We start from the raw sequence: 15630 nt of genomic DNA, 5'->3' as shown, positions 1-15630 counted from the left end.
CAGGGATTAGAATTTAAGTCTCCTGGTTCCCAGTTCATTGCCTTGTCCTCTGGACAATACTAAATTTGAACCAGATAGCCTTCACCTTGTGTGTTTTGAATTCAGTTTGTCTGATGATAAACTAGGACATTGCCACAGTAAATAAAATCAGATTTTTGCTTTAAGAGACAGCAATCAAGAGAGCTGAGAATGAAAAATGCACGACTGCAAACTCCAATTCAGATTTGGTACACATCGAAGCAAGTACATTTCCTGCGAGTCTAATGTAATATGAATATGAGTCCTGAATACTATATTAGAAATAATGCATGTCATATTTCTTTGTACAGATCTGCCATGTGTTTCAGAGGTGTCTCTTTCCTCTAAATCTTTATCAGTTTTCCTCTGTTCCTAATGATCAGTGTTAGTCTTGTCACTGTAGGGCTGTTTTATGAAGCATGCTGGCTCCCCTCATCTTTGCTCACTGTCTCCGTGGAGTCGCCAGCATCATACGTGGAACTTTGCTTGATCCCAAATCCAGAGCTGACTTTCTGCTGTCTCTTTAACCTGAAAGGAAACAAAGTGTGTGACCAGAAAAAAAAATCAGAAATGCCAGTTGTAAATTTAAAACAGGATATCAAATATCTTCCAAGAAAAAGTTTTGTTATCACTCAAGTGTAGAGCACTAGAAGTTTATATCAGACAGGAATTTTGCAGCTCAGTTAACTTTAGGGCACATATTGGATTTTTTCCCCCAACAATTGATTCCTTAATGCACCTAAGGAAAAAGAGATACTGTTTTAGATTAAATGATCTGAAATCATCTTTTAGAACAAGAAGCAGGGTATGTACATTTGCTTACTTACTTTGCGATGACTATGACCCTTTATTTACTGAATGGCATTTTTGGACTGTGGTATGAATGTGTATGATTTTTTTCATCTATTCTGAGCAACAACTGCTGAGCCTTCTTTTGGGTATGTGTGGGGAGGTATAATAAGGCACCTAAATAATTAAGATACCGCAAGCCACTGGTTTACCAGGTTTTAGTGTCTGAAGGGAAGGATGGAGCCAGGAAATGTGCAGAAACAACCATCCTGAAAAAAATATGTTGGGTTTGATACATTCTACAGCATTTTGCTCAACAACAGAGAGTCCAGGTTCACATTTTGTAAATTACAGTTAACTCTCATTCTTTAATAACTATTGTCCATTACAAAGAAACCTCCTATAAAAAATGAGGTTGATGAGGATTCATTTATTTTAATTCACTAGTACAGAGACACAGTGAAATTACTTAGCAATACCCTGTTATTGTTGTAGTTTGCTTTTGCCACTTAACCAAATTAGAGACGCTATTCCATATATTCATATGACTACATCAGCATTTATGTTAGCTTGACGGTATTCAAGGCAACACTGCACAATGCCACTTTATACTTTTTTGCACAAAAAGGGAGACTATCACCAGAATTTAAAACTGAAACAAGTCAGTTGGAAATCAGGGATATGAGCTTAAATGATACAAATGACATTCTGTTCCCTCAGGAATATGGATGTTACATTTTCAATAGCAAATAATTTACCTTTAAAAAAGAAATACGTCTGGCTAATAGAAACACACAGTCAATTCCATTAATACTAGCCTATATTTTTTATTTATAGTTCCAAATTAATAGACTGCTCTGATACTTGTATAAAATTTAGCTGAAGGCTTCCTGTCCTTCTGATATTTTTAATGCATTAGTAGAGACAGATGTTCATTTTATTCAATTATTTAATTGCATTAATACAATTACATATGTTGTGAACCAACAGTAAAATCAATATCTTGCCTAATAACTTTTAGAATATTTAGAACAAGTATTTGAAAGTATCCATAAAAGAAAATATGTTTGCCAACCTTCACTAATAAACTTGAATACTGACCCTTTGTGAATGGTAGCACCAATCCATAATAAATGACACTATGCAAAATGTCTCCTAACCTATTAATATAGAAGAAAACCCTGGACCCACTACTGCACTGATTTGCAACCACCTGCAGTATCAAATCAAAAACAGTTCCTACTCTGTGAGAACTACTGGGACTGCTGTTCTATTTAAGTTAATCCTTACCGAGGTATAAATGGAGTGCATGGCACAGATATCAAATGTTTTTAGCTCAATTTTATTTTCCGTATTTGCAATATATACCCGTAACAGGTCTGAAGTACCTTTTATTGATTCTCTGCCAGTGTTATATATTACTGCTGTAATGTCCTATTTAAGAGAGAACATTTACGGAATCAGAGTGAGTGGGCTATGAAAATGGTCGATTGCTAATGGAGAGATTCTGTGATGAGGCCTGTCATAAATATAAAGGGAAGGAGGGAAGGGTAAACACCTTTAAAATCCCTCCTGGCCAGAGGAAAAACCCTTTCACCTGTAAAGGGTTAAGAAGCTAGGATAACCTCGCTGGCACCTGACCAAAATGACCAATGACGAGACAAGATACTTTCAAAGCTGGGGGGGGGGGGAGTAACAAACGTTCTCTCTGTCTGTGTGATGCTTTTGCCAGGAACAGAAAGGAAATGGAGTCACTTAGTAAGTAATCTAGCTAGATATGCGTCAGATTCTGTTTTGTTTAAATGGCTGATAAAATAAAGCTGTGCTGAATGGAAGGTATATTCCTGTTTTTGTGTCTTTTTGTAACTTAATGTTTAGTCTAGAGGGATTCTTTATGCTTTGAATCTGATTACCCTATAAGGCATTTACCACCCTGATTTTACAGAGATGATTCTTTTACTTTTTTTCTTCAATTAAAATTCTTCTTTTAAGAACCTGATTGCTTTTTCATTGTTCTTAAGATCCAAGGGTTTGGGTCTGTGTTCACCCGTACAAATTGGTGAGGATTTTTATCAAGCCTTCCTCAGGAAACGGGGTGTAGGGTTTGGGGAGGACTTTGGGGGGAAAGACATTTCCAAGCGGGCTCTTTCCCGGTTATATATTTGTTAGACGCTTGGTGGTGGCAGCAAGAAAGTCCAAGGGCAAAAGATAAAATAGTTTGTACCTTGAGGAAGTTTTAACCTAAGCTGGTAAAAATAAGCTCAGGGGGTTTTCATGCAGGTCCCCACATCTGTACCCTAGAGTTCAAAGTGGGGAAGAAACCTTGACAAGGCCAGCACAGTTATTCTAGAAGTAGTTGCCCAATATCGCAGCACAAATTCAGATTCAAATTACTATTACTGCTAGTAAACTAAATTCAAAATCTTAAATGAGTAATAAAAACATACCTAAGCAAAGCATCATCTGTGTTAGTTTGTATCCACAAAAACAACTAGGAGTCAAGTGGCACCATAAAGACTAACAGATTTATTTGGGCATTAGCTTTTGTGGGTAAAAAACCCACTTCTTCAGGTGCAGATGCAGGTATCATCAGCTTTGATTCCACCAGTGAAAAAGAATGGAGATTAAATAGGCTCTAAACTTTCTCAGCTTTAGAAACAAATGTAATAAATACACTATATTTGCTTGCTTGTGGGCAGTCCCACATAGCTGTGAACGCAGTGGTGGGAAAGAGCATCTAAGGAGTTTTTCCTCCATAGTTTATGTAGGAGCCAGGCACAATCCCCCTGGGCAGAATATTGAGACTAGTGAGACTTAGCCTCCCAAGAGTGCAATAGGATCACAGTTTAATTGCTTTATTTTCTAATAAACAGTAGAATTATCACTGAGGCTTGAAGAGTGAGCCTCTTCCCGTTCTCCCCACCCCTCCCTAAAGAAATTCTGGACTTTACAATTAGGAACTACACTGTGGTTCTAGCTCCCATTGTGTTTTGCAGGTTACTGAAATGTTAATTTTGTGCAGGTGCAGTTTACAGGCTTTGGAAATCAGATACTATGCGTTAATATTGTGTTTCAAACAAAAACAACAAAAAACAAACCAAAACCAAAACAACTGTGGCAAGAACTTCTTGCGTTGCACTCCAGCCTGGCTTATCTGACCTTATTTTATCTTGAGTGATGTATGGCCCGCAGGATAAAACCTTTATTGTCTGAAAGCCTTCCATGTAAAAGTGAAAACAATTGCAAAATCCCTAGTGGACTTCATGGAGTCTCTGACTCTTCTTATTATTCAGAATTAAATCTCTGCTTGGGGAAGGGTTTTGTTTCTGATTTTTTAATTAAAAAAAAATACTTTTTTTGGTAGATTGTTTTTGTGTGGTACATCTCCAACAAAGCAGGCTGCAGCTCTTTACAAAAAGGCTATTGTACTCTGCACATAGGGAGAGTTCTATCATATGCACTACCCAGGAGACAAAATCCATAATAGCTTCCTAGCTACATACCTTAAAAAAATGACAAAAGATGAGTGTAAAAGAATGACTTATATGGGATTTTTTTTTTTTTTTAAGCAGCAAGATACTCATAAGAAAGTGTGTTTGGCATATTCTCCTTTTCCATTTCCTCCTCTACATGTGAGTTTGACTTTGTACAGTAATATTTTTACCTACATAATCTTCAGGCCTATAAAAAGCATAATAATTTTCTTTCCCAGTAATTACATGGTTGCCAGCTTCAATTTCAATTCCATTTACCCATTCAGAACGCTTATCTTTTAAGAGCTGCTCAATGTGTCTCTTCATTATCTCCCCTTTTACCTCAACCAGGTATGCTACTGTTTCAAACCTTCCTTCCATCCGCCCACTTCCTTTCTCCCATGAGAGTCTGAATCAAGCTCTCTCTAGTCTAGGCGTAACATGTTGGAAGTCATTTGATGTGGATTATTTACTCTATGCTGTTTTTCATGTCTAGTTCTTTTGCTAAATTTGGTTTAAATGACCCAAAGTAATGTACACATGGAAAACAAAAGGCATCACATTTCATAAGTACACATATCACCGTTCCAAATAGGAAGTCACAGGTAAACACCTGCAGGTTAAATTTTTTGTTACTCAAAACACTACTTAACATGCTACGGTATCATTCCATAAAATGCCTCCTGGAGTCACTACTTCTAGAAATTACTTTATAGTCCTGGAATGAAAATTACATGGGTGGAGGTCTGGGACTCACTCTATTCAGCCCTGGACAGGTGCCAAAAACACACTGCTGGACTGTGACAGTATTGAAGTCTGATATCTCATGGAGCAGCAGGGCTAGCAACATATGCTATACATCACTGCAACGGTATTACAATGAGCTTTCCAATGGTGCACAGCATTTATTTCAAACCTTGTGAGGTTGTGAGATAGCGTGTGAATGTACATCAGTCCAATTACTATCTCGTTGCCTGCTACCCCATCCCAACTTACATTTTGACATGATAGTGGCTGCTATCTCAAAAACTGCTAGAGATAGATACCAATTCCACAGCTGCATATCATCTGGAAGTTTGAAAACTAACTTTTGAATGTTACAGAAAATTAATCTCTCACTCTGTGGTTTGTAAGCTTTCGAGTGCTAAAGTTATGTTGGAATTGAAGTGGGAAGCAAAAACTAGAAGATGTAATCAGAATGAGAATATTAAGGTTTCATTATCATCGGACCAATCAAGTCTGATGGACAAGTGCAAGGGCTTTCAGGGCCAGTAGAGTTTTCCAAGCAAACAAATAGAAAGTAAAAAGCACTGATCCCTAATTTATAATAAAGCAGACCATTGGGTAAGGAGAAGTAAAACAGTTACAAGGAGGTACCAGGTGTCTTTTTATTTTTACTTTACCCATAGATCTTTAAGGATGGATTTTATTTAATATTACCAAATTAATAGATCAAAATCTCAGTATTTTGCTGCTTAACACGTATATTGTCTTTTTTAGATTCAGATTGTCACAACACACAAACAAAAGCCATCTTTTAAATAAGAAATGATGTCCTATGTTTTTCACACCAATTATATACAGTAAGTTCTAGGATATTCAATGGAACCTAAGGCTGCAAGGGCATCAACTCTCATTGAAATTCAATGCAAATTGGCACCTAATTCCCTTAGTCTACTTTGAAAACCCCAGCTGCAGAGTTTTATGAATAGATGGAAAATGATGCTATTCATCAACACAGCTAACTCACCACATTACAGAGCAAATTCATATGCAGAAGTCAGCCTGAAAAAGTAAGTTTCTCTTCGGTATCTAAACTTGTCTGTTTAGAAAAGTTGCATATCCAAGTTAAGGTGAAGTGCTGACACCTCAAGTTACAAGGGTTAATTTAACATGACTGTGGCAATAATATCTACTGTAGGTAATAGGTTTCAGAAAAAGAAAGTGTCCAAATCTTTTCTCAAACATTCTTGCTTTTAACTGCAAGTATAGAAATCCACTTGTGCCACTTCTTTTTCTTCTTCAACAATTAGGTATATATTATGGTTCATACAGTGAAAATCCCACTCTCACTACACCCAACTATTCCCTCACAGCTCATTAGTAGGTCTCCCATTTCCAGATTCCTAACAACACCTTAATGGCCACATTACTTTGTTATCGAGCTATGTTGAAACTTCCATGTGATGTTCTTCCAAAATCTTGTCTTCATCTTGGTCTGTGGGCTTACATGACAACAGAAATGAGTAGCATATAGTAAATGACATGCTATAGCAGTAGTTCCTTCTTTTGGGAATAGAAATTGATTTTATTTTTTGTCATCTTGGCATATGAAGGTTCCAGAGTGTACCCTCTGACCTATTCTCTGGAAAGCGTGCATCCAGATGAACAGCAGCCAATTTGGAATGAGCATCGTTTGGGGGTGTGTGTGTGTGAGAAATAGCAACATCATAAGAAAAAATAAAAATTTGCCCAGCTTCTAGAGGCTCTGAAATTTTCAGAAATATAAAGGGATGTTATACAAAGTGAAACACTCCCCAAAGAAACTGGTGTATAATTAGATCATTGAAAAGCATCCTTAAGAAAATCACATTAAGTACCATGCTTTATCTAGAAATCTATGCCACATACAAGACCTTTTATAAATTTTAAGGGAACACAAAGAGTAAGGGTGAAAATGCTATTTTGTTCATTGCATTTATATTTCACTTATGATAACTTCTAAACTGTACGTACATGCTTTGAATCAGATTCTGGTTTTGATTGGTTTTACACCAGTGTAATTCCATTGATTTCACTGATTACTCATGATTTACACTGATGTCAGTAACAACACAGTCTGGCCCCACAAAATATACACTGTTAGAATGTATCAATAATTGATAACCTCCCTTTCACTGAGCCACACAGTTCACCTGCTTCATGTGATATTACATAACAAATAATTGAAATTAGCATTATACAACCAAGTTCAGATATCTGGTGGCTTAAAAAAATGTTTGGTCCCTATTTACTGGGCTGCAAAAGCAATTTCATTGGCAGTTCCACATTTTAATGCAGCCTTATTTTCAGGGCCATTAAGGGTATGTCTACAGTGCAATGTAAGCCTAGTGTTAGCAGAATTTGAGTTAGCAGATCCTGCGTTTGTTGAACTAGAGTTTAAGTATCTGCTCTCATTTGTAACCCCAGTTTATGAACTGTTGAACCCTGGGTCCCAACTTGGGACTCCAGTATCTACACTGCATTATGTGGGCCTGAGTCCAAACGCCCATATCCCAGACTTCTTAGTGCCCTCCCAAAATGTGGCCGCTATAGCCCTTTGTTCATGGTGCAGTGTGGGAAAACTTGACTGTCCAGAGGACAAAGAAAGTCAGCCTGTGGAATTGTGGGATACTTTGGTGGACTCTCAGAGCATGAGTCTAGTGGGGCTGTGTCTGCACTGCAAAGCAATAGGGCTTGAACCCTGTGTCCTGGCTCAAGTCAGGCTCAGACCCTACGCTCCCATGGGGTTGTGGGACATAATATCTGAGTCCAGGGTTAATATAATTTGTGTGTAGACAGGAGGGGGTTTAGGCTTGAGCCTCAGTTTAAATCCTGGGCTTACTTTGCAGTGTAGACCTACTCTAAGGGATTTGCACAAAACTGAAATGAGCTCAGAATCCACAATTAATCAGTCACTGAAGCAGTTACATTTTTAGACTTAAATAAGAATTCATAAAGTCTTAGTTGGTTTTCAGAAGGTTTTCATTTTTATTACCTATATTTCTGAGGTCTAAATAAAATTAACTACATTAAGCTTATTTACTGCTTTTCAGTATGAGCTAGATGACCAAGTTGTGAGAAATGCCAGATCCCAGGAAGAGGAATAAGTGGCAGATCTGTGGGAGGCTCTTATTCTCTACCTGGGTGTAGCGAGGAGGTGTGGCCTCCCTTAGAGAGTGACAGGGAGGGACCACAACATGCCCACGGTGGGCAGAACCAGGAGAGCCATGTCCGCCCCACCGGAAGAGGAAGGGCTTGACAGGAAGCGGAAATACAAAAGGTGGGCCCTGCAGGTCACTTAGGATGGAGCTGCCAAGGGAGACAGACACATCTCACTGGCCAGAGACCCCAGAGAAGACGGAGGACCCCAACATTATAGATGTACCAATCCCCATGGATGTAGGAAGTAGCCCAGGGGAACTAGATGACCATCTGGTTAAGTGCGGGCCTGATTCTAGTTCAGTGTGTTGTGGGCAGATCCCTGATTACCCAGTGGTGGACCACTCTACCAATGTTAGGGCCCTGGGCTCGGATGGGGTGGAGTTGGGCAGACCCGCGTCCCCACTGCCACCCCACTCCTGGGGTGCTCCCCATATTAGGCCAGGAGCCTCCCCATATTAGGCACCATTATCTGAGCCCCTAGACTATGCTGGTGCTCACAGACTGCTTACCTGCTCTGCCCTGATTGTAGGTCAGAACCTACAAACAGTTTATGCCCTGCCTGAGGCTCGTAGACAGCTGTTTTGCTGTGCCCGGCCAGAGAGCCAGAGCACTAGGTGCAGCTAATTCCCCGCTTTTGAGCGCATCTTTACAGTTATGTGGCAGCGAGGAGGTGTGGCCTCCCTCAGAGAGTGACAGGGAGGGATGGCCACTTAGCTTACAATAGGTCATTGGAAGATACTTCTGAGGGATACAACACACCTGGGGTATTGCAGGTCCAAGACCCATGGTCGGACAGGCAGAGTATGGAACTGAATGGATAGCCCCTCTCCATAGCATCTTCCACTTCAACCTGCATGGAATTTACACCATCTTTCAATGACTCCCTCTTCCACACATTGGGACCATCCCTCTCAGGGAGAATGGGGTTGGGATAATTGCAGCATGGAACCCATGATAGAATAGCTCCTGAAAAAGCTCTGCCATTATGGAAAAAGGGAAAATATAGGAGGGAAGCATTGGACTGTCGTACAAATGCCCAATACTCTGTGGAGACCCTTGGATCCATGGGACTATCCTGCATGAATTTTAATGTCTCTCTCTGTATTGTGTTCCCTTAACAGTCAGAGTGAAAAGACACTGTCTCACTGATCATTGAATATTCAGGTAAGTGTAAAGAAAAAAAAAAAATTAACATCAGTGTGTCATATCCCAGGAGAAAACCTTGTGGGAGAAAGCTAGGCCTCAACAGCATGATTTATTGTCACTTCAGCAAACTAGATTAGATTATAAAAAGAAAAGGAGTACTTGTGGCACCTTACAGACTAACAAATTTATTTGAGCATAAGCTTTCGTGAGCTACAGCTCACTTCATCGGATGCATGCAGTGGCCACAAGTACACCTTTTCTTTTTGCGGATACAAACTAACACTGCTGCTACTCTGAAACCTAGATTAGATCATGTTTCCTAAATTACCAATTTACAATAATAATTTCCCCAATGAAACCTAAGCTGAATAGGGAGATCTCCTATACATGGTTGGTATCTGCTGCTTTGGAGCATGGAACATGTGTTCCAATCATGCTAGATGAATACATCAAATGTATGACACTTACATGAATGAGTTTTAAGAAGAAAAAAAAAGAGCAATAGGGAAGTTTAATTTTCTAGGAGAAGGAAAGTTTTAGTAAGGTTTATTGCATTTTCGCCTGAGGAATACTAACAGGTTGTTAGCATGTTTAATGATTGCAAATATCACAGTGGCCTTGCATTTTTCATAAATAACACAGCCATACCTAAATGACTTACCTTTTCAATTTCAGGGAAAGACTAAACTAGATTCTTATCTTGCATGCAAGATAAAACTTACAAACAAAGCTAAAGCTTGTTCAGAGTCTTAATAGAATAATTCCCCCCCCCCACCAACTTTACAACTTGCTAAAAATATGCCCAAGAAAAGAAAATTTAACTGTTGTCTCTATGCTGATTTCCACTGTTCCAGCCCTCTTCCACAATCTTGCTTCCTCTAACTTAGACATTCTCTAGTGAATTAATAAGTGCTTAAAAAATCAGGGATCCCATTAGGCTACACTGGATAGCTCCACAATCTGAAACATTTTGTTTGGAGGCTGACATCTTGTATTTCAGAATCTAAGATTTCAGTTTAAAAAATTAACTCTCTGGAAGTCATAGTTACCATGAAAACCTTCCAACTGTCAGCCATTGTACTGCCTTAGGCTGCAGACAGCCTAATAAATAGGTCTTAAATGCCTCTATACATCACAATGGGGTGTTAATTCAAAAGAATAAAGATAATTGAAATGGTAACTATTCCACTGTTGATCAAGGGATGTAAGAAAGAAGAGGATCAATCCTATTATTTATATTGCAGTACTACCTAGGGGCCTCCATCAAGCCCCATTGTGCTAGCTCTGACAAGTACATAGCAAAAAAAAAAAAGAAAAAGGTCTCTGCCTTGAACAGTTTACAATCTAAGTATAAAACAAGACAAAAGGTAGATGCAACAGACAAGGGGAGCACAAGGTAATAATAAGATAATCAACATGATAAGCAATCGCACCACAAAGGCTAAATAACCAGTGTCATGTTTCTTGTAGGCATCATGGGCAGAGGAAAGTTTTAAGGAGGGATTTGAAGGAGGATATTGAGGTGGCTTGGCAACATTTATGGGAAGCTCCTGCCAGGCATGGAGGGGCAGCATGGGTGGGAACACAGACAGATGCTTGCTTGAAAATTTAACAAGTGAAAGATAAAGGCTGGAATCATTGCCAGATGGAGGTGGGGACTGACATCTCAATAGCAGACAAAAGCTGATAGACAGGGAGAGAATAGTCCATGAAGGCTTTAAAAGCAAAAGGTGAGTAATTTGTGTTTGATATGGTAGAGAAGAAGAGGCCAGTAGGGAAGGGACACAAAAACAGTGGTGACATAGAAGGCATGCTTTGCAGTAGTGCTTTGAATGGATAAAAGAGGAGCAAGAATGCATTTGCCAAGGCCAGAGAGGAAGTGGTTACAGTACTCAAGATGTGAAATAAGGGCCTTGGTGAGAATTTTAACTGTGTGGACAAAGAGAAAATGCTGGCTCTTAGACAATGCAGGAAGATGTGACAACATTTAAACGCTTCCTGGATGTGAGGACCTAGAGGGAAGTCTAAGTCAAATATATCGCCCAAGTTACATGCTGCAAGTGTTGTTTTCAGTGACTGCAAAAGGAGATAGTAGGGAGGGTTTCAAGGGAAAGATCAAAAGCCATGTTTGGACCATACTGAACTTAACCTGATGGTTGGACAGCTCATGAGCACATGTCAAAAAGGCAGGCTGTGATCCTAGTTTGAAAGGGAGGGAGCCAGTCTGGAGCCAGTCAGAGGAAGATCTGACAGTCATCAGCATGCAGATGACAGTTGAAGTCATGTCTGTGAATGAAATTGCTCAGAGACAGGATGAAAAGGGAGAAGGAAAGAGGGCCAAAGACAGAGCCCTGTGCAAACTTCACAGAAAGTAGGCAAAGACATGAAGAAGGTGATCTTTCCAACATGCTGAAAGTGATTAGACAGCATTAGGAGAACTAGGAGAGAACAGAGTCACAAAAGCTGAGGGAGGACAAGATTTCTAGAAGAGCATAGTCAGTGGTGTTGAAGACAGCTGATAGTTACAGAGAACAAGGATGTAGTACTGGTTCTGATCTTTGGCCAGGAAAAAGGGGTCATTAGAAATTTTGGTGAGAGCTGTTACAGTGGAATGCAAAGGGCAGAGGATCTAGGTAGAACTGAAAAATAGGAGCTTCAGACAGCAATTATAGATAGAGCTTAGATATGAAGGGAATAAAGGTGATGGGGCAGTAATTGGAGAGGAAAGGGGAGGATCAGTTGTGGGGTTTTGCAGATCGGCACAAACTGGCATCACATTATGGTATCTCAAATGGTAGTAGAGGGAAACTTTGGTTTGTGGGCAGAGCTTGGGAAAGGTATGTTATTTCACTCACTTCTTTCAACATCTGAAAACAAAAGGTAATCAATAGGAACTAACAAAATGCATATTTGAAAAATATCTTGATTAAAGCCAAGTGAAAATTTTTGACAAATTTTTTTGGGGTGAAAAATACAAAAATTTTTAAATGTTTCAATGTCACCAAATCTGTATCAATTTTGAAGAATTGTTTCAGTTGAAACAAACTAAAAAAAAGCTAAAAAATTAAGTGTTTTCACATTTTCTAAACCAAACATTTCATTTTTTTAATTTGAAATGACTTTCAAAAATTCTCTTAATTTTAATTTAACTTTAAAAAAATATTTTCAAATGCTTAAAATCCAATGAAATGTTTTGTTTGACCTGAAATGAAACTTCCTTGGTCTTTCTGATTTACCAATTATTTTTTAAAAGAAAGTTCATTTTGGATTGACACAAAACAATTAAAAAAATATTTTCAGGGTTGCCAGCAGAGCAAAAAATCTATTATTCACCCATATCTAAGCTTGATCTTTTACTTAGAGCCTCTTCCTTTCTTCTTGTGATCACTTAGTATCTTTTAATAAAATTTTAAGCTTCTCTGAGCAGGAACACAATTATTTAATTTGTCTGTAAAACACTATGCACATATATAGCACTATAGAAATAAAAAGTAATTAAAATGTCAAGATTTCTTTGATTATCTAGTTCACTGACTCCTAAAGCAATAAAATGAAAGCTCTGTGAAATTTCCTTTTTATATTCCTCCGGCAACCTTTGAAATATTTTTTTTTCTGTGTGTCTGTTGAAGGACTGTATACACTTATAGGACTTTTAAAAAAGTAACTGCTCTCCTCTGATTAAGATCCCACATAAATTTATATGCAGATTAGGTGTGGGCTTTGGACACTTGGCAAGTTTCCCAATGTGCACTCAGTGATGCAAAAATTGTCTGTCATTGACCTACAGTAAGAAAATGGGAATTTTCAAAATGTTAGAGATTAAAAAAAGTGAAAAATGAACAAAAATGATAGTCTTATAAACAATGGTGGAAAATTAGGAACAGAAGATAATAATTATTTTCCAATCAGTCTTTACTATGCAACAGAATAGAACTGCCCAGATTAGAATTATAGGTAACAGAAATTGTTATACAAATATTAGGAGCTCTTAGAGTAGAAAAATCCCCAAGTTGAAGGAAATGAGAACAGAAACCTGTGAAACCTAAACTGGTACACTTATAAATTTTCTAATTTCAGGTCTAGAGAATGGAAAAATGGTTAACATAATAGCAACATAACATACTATCAGTGTTCCCCACCAAAAAAAGGACAACCAGGAATAACTAGACTAATTTTCTAGAGGCAGCCAGGTACTAATAATCTCAAGTATAGGAACAGCAGCAAAGAACTCCTGAACTGGAATTCCAGCTATAATACCATCTGTTTCAGTTCTCCCATCTGGAACTGGAGGCTAATACTGCAGCACATACCTTGAAGAGATGATGTGAGAATTAGGTAATATTTTGAAAGTGATAAAATAATTTAACATTATTTGAGTAAATTATTTTACACAAAAGAACATCCCAAAATTAAGGCTGCAACTCTGAAATGGAAGATGCTGGGAGATAAATCTTTGCTCCTGGAACTCTAGGTACTGGTGTTCCTTCTTGCTTTTGGCTATCTCGTCTCTCCTATATTTTAATTGTATAGCTTGATCAGTTGCATCGGGGTTTTCAGACTATGTGAGCAACTCATGCAAGTCAGTGTTTCAAACATGGAGTAGCAGTTTCACGTGTTACCAAGAAAGATGGGCAGAGAGTCCAGTCTCTGGAGGGGCATCTCGTATTTTAGATGATGATTTACCTCTACCCCATCTAACCCTATGGTATTACCTCATGTATTGGGATGATTCTAAACATGCTAAACAAAGAAAAGTCATATTTGAGCCATAAAAGGTCTAGAAGTAGTTTCTAGACAGCCAGGCTTTCTCTTTTAGAAGATATGGTTGCCACCTTTAGGGATAAATTCCCCTTTGCTGGGGATTGCTACCACTAACTCAATAAATTCCTGTATTCTAATGCAATCCACCCAGAAAAAAATCATCTAAGGCACTTTATTTTGCCTTGTCATATGAAAGTTAGGCCAGAATATGACAAAATGTCTAAGTAACGTCTTCATAATACGCTCTCTGCTTACTCCATAATACAAGTACTAAATAAATGGTTGTGACTGAATGCATCCCTGTATTCACACCTATGCACTACTGTAATAATCTTCGTACAAAATATGTTTGTGAAGTATCATTTGAAAATAACTCACTGTCAATAATATCATGGTGAAATAATGTGTGTAGCAACATTTTATGTAAAGTTATGAACATAAATTGAAATTATGACTGAAATTTGGTTACCAGACAAGTCTGGGGAGGGTGTAAACATGTTCCTCAAAGACAAAGGACAAGCTAAAGCCTCTAGTTAGGTGTCATTAGAGTTGAGGAGCAACCACCTGTCAAGTGGTCATTCTTTTACAACGAAGATGGGCAGGAACAGTTCAATCTGCCTTTTAGCAAGAAACAACATGGAACCTCTTTCACCACGAGACTCCATCCTCACAATGGGAAGGAACTTTATTTAGGGGTAACCCTCAGGAAAATGCATTTCAATGGGTGACTGGACTACAAAGTGAGAGGCAAAAACATCCCAGATATTCTCTCTCTCTCTCTCACTCTCACTATCTTTCACCTAAGTTGACAAAGAAGTCAGCCTTTGGGAGGGGATCAGACCTGAGAATTTGGTCAGCCCTGTTGCTGGGAATTTATAGTAAGGATTTTAACTTGAACCAAGTCTAGTTTAAGTTTTAGCTATTAAAAAGAGTTTTATCTTAATTTCTCTTATAACCATTTCTGACTATAATACCTTATACCTGTACTCACGTAAAACTCTCTCTTTTTAATTAAATTAATGTTGTTAATTTTTTAAATCAAAACTAATCAGAGTTGTGTTTAAACTAAACTCCTTGGGTACCACCAGTGAAAAAGAAAACTGTTGAATATTGACCCCTTCTAAGAGCAACAGACCTATAATATCTGAGCAGTACAGGAGAGGGTTGGATAGTGCAGAACACAGTTTTGGGATAATTCAGGACTAGTCGTGTGGTGGGGGGAAGGTCACCCTGCAAGTGGTAATCAAGGCTGGAAGTCAGAGTGTGACTGTAGTGTTACTGGCAAGCTACAGCTATACACAGATACTCAGGGAGCAACCTGCATGCTGTGTGGAGTTTGTAAGGGGGCCAGGTTGGAAACTACAGCAACAAACCATTTTGAGGCTCCCAGATTACAGGGCAGACGGTGACACAATCCCTCACTGGTTGGGAGTCCTGTAACACTGTACTCAGCTAAACTAAGAGTGCAAAATGTTGGAAGTGTCACCATTCTCTAGCATCTCTATTACATATACTTTAG

The 15630-nt window shown here is 38.5% G+C and overlaps 1 protein-coding gene across 1 annotated transcript in view; it reads right to left on the bottom strand.

The window, feature by feature from the left end:
* Window positions 1–428: 428 nt before the first annotated feature.
* Window positions 429–15630, bottom strand: part of CCDC102B (coiled-coil domain containing 102B) — a 308469-nt gene continuing 293267 nt past the window's right edge. Inside the window, exon 8 of the mRNA XM_077809076.1 lies at window positions 429–546. Within this exon, the coding sequence (XP_077665202.1) occupies window positions 429–546 (118 nt within the window). The remainder of the gene's footprint in view (window positions 547–15630) is intronic.

This window comes from Eretmochelys imbricata, chromosome 2 (genome assembly GCF_965152235.1).
Source record: "Eretmochelys imbricata isolate rEreImb1 chromosome 2, rEreImb1.hap1, whole genome shotgun sequence".
Taxonomy (NCBI): Eukaryota; Metazoa; Chordata; order Testudines; family Cheloniidae; genus Eretmochelys; species Eretmochelys imbricata.
The sequence above is the reverse complement of the archived record's forward strand: the minus strand, read 5'-3'. Positions and strand labels throughout refer to the sequence as shown.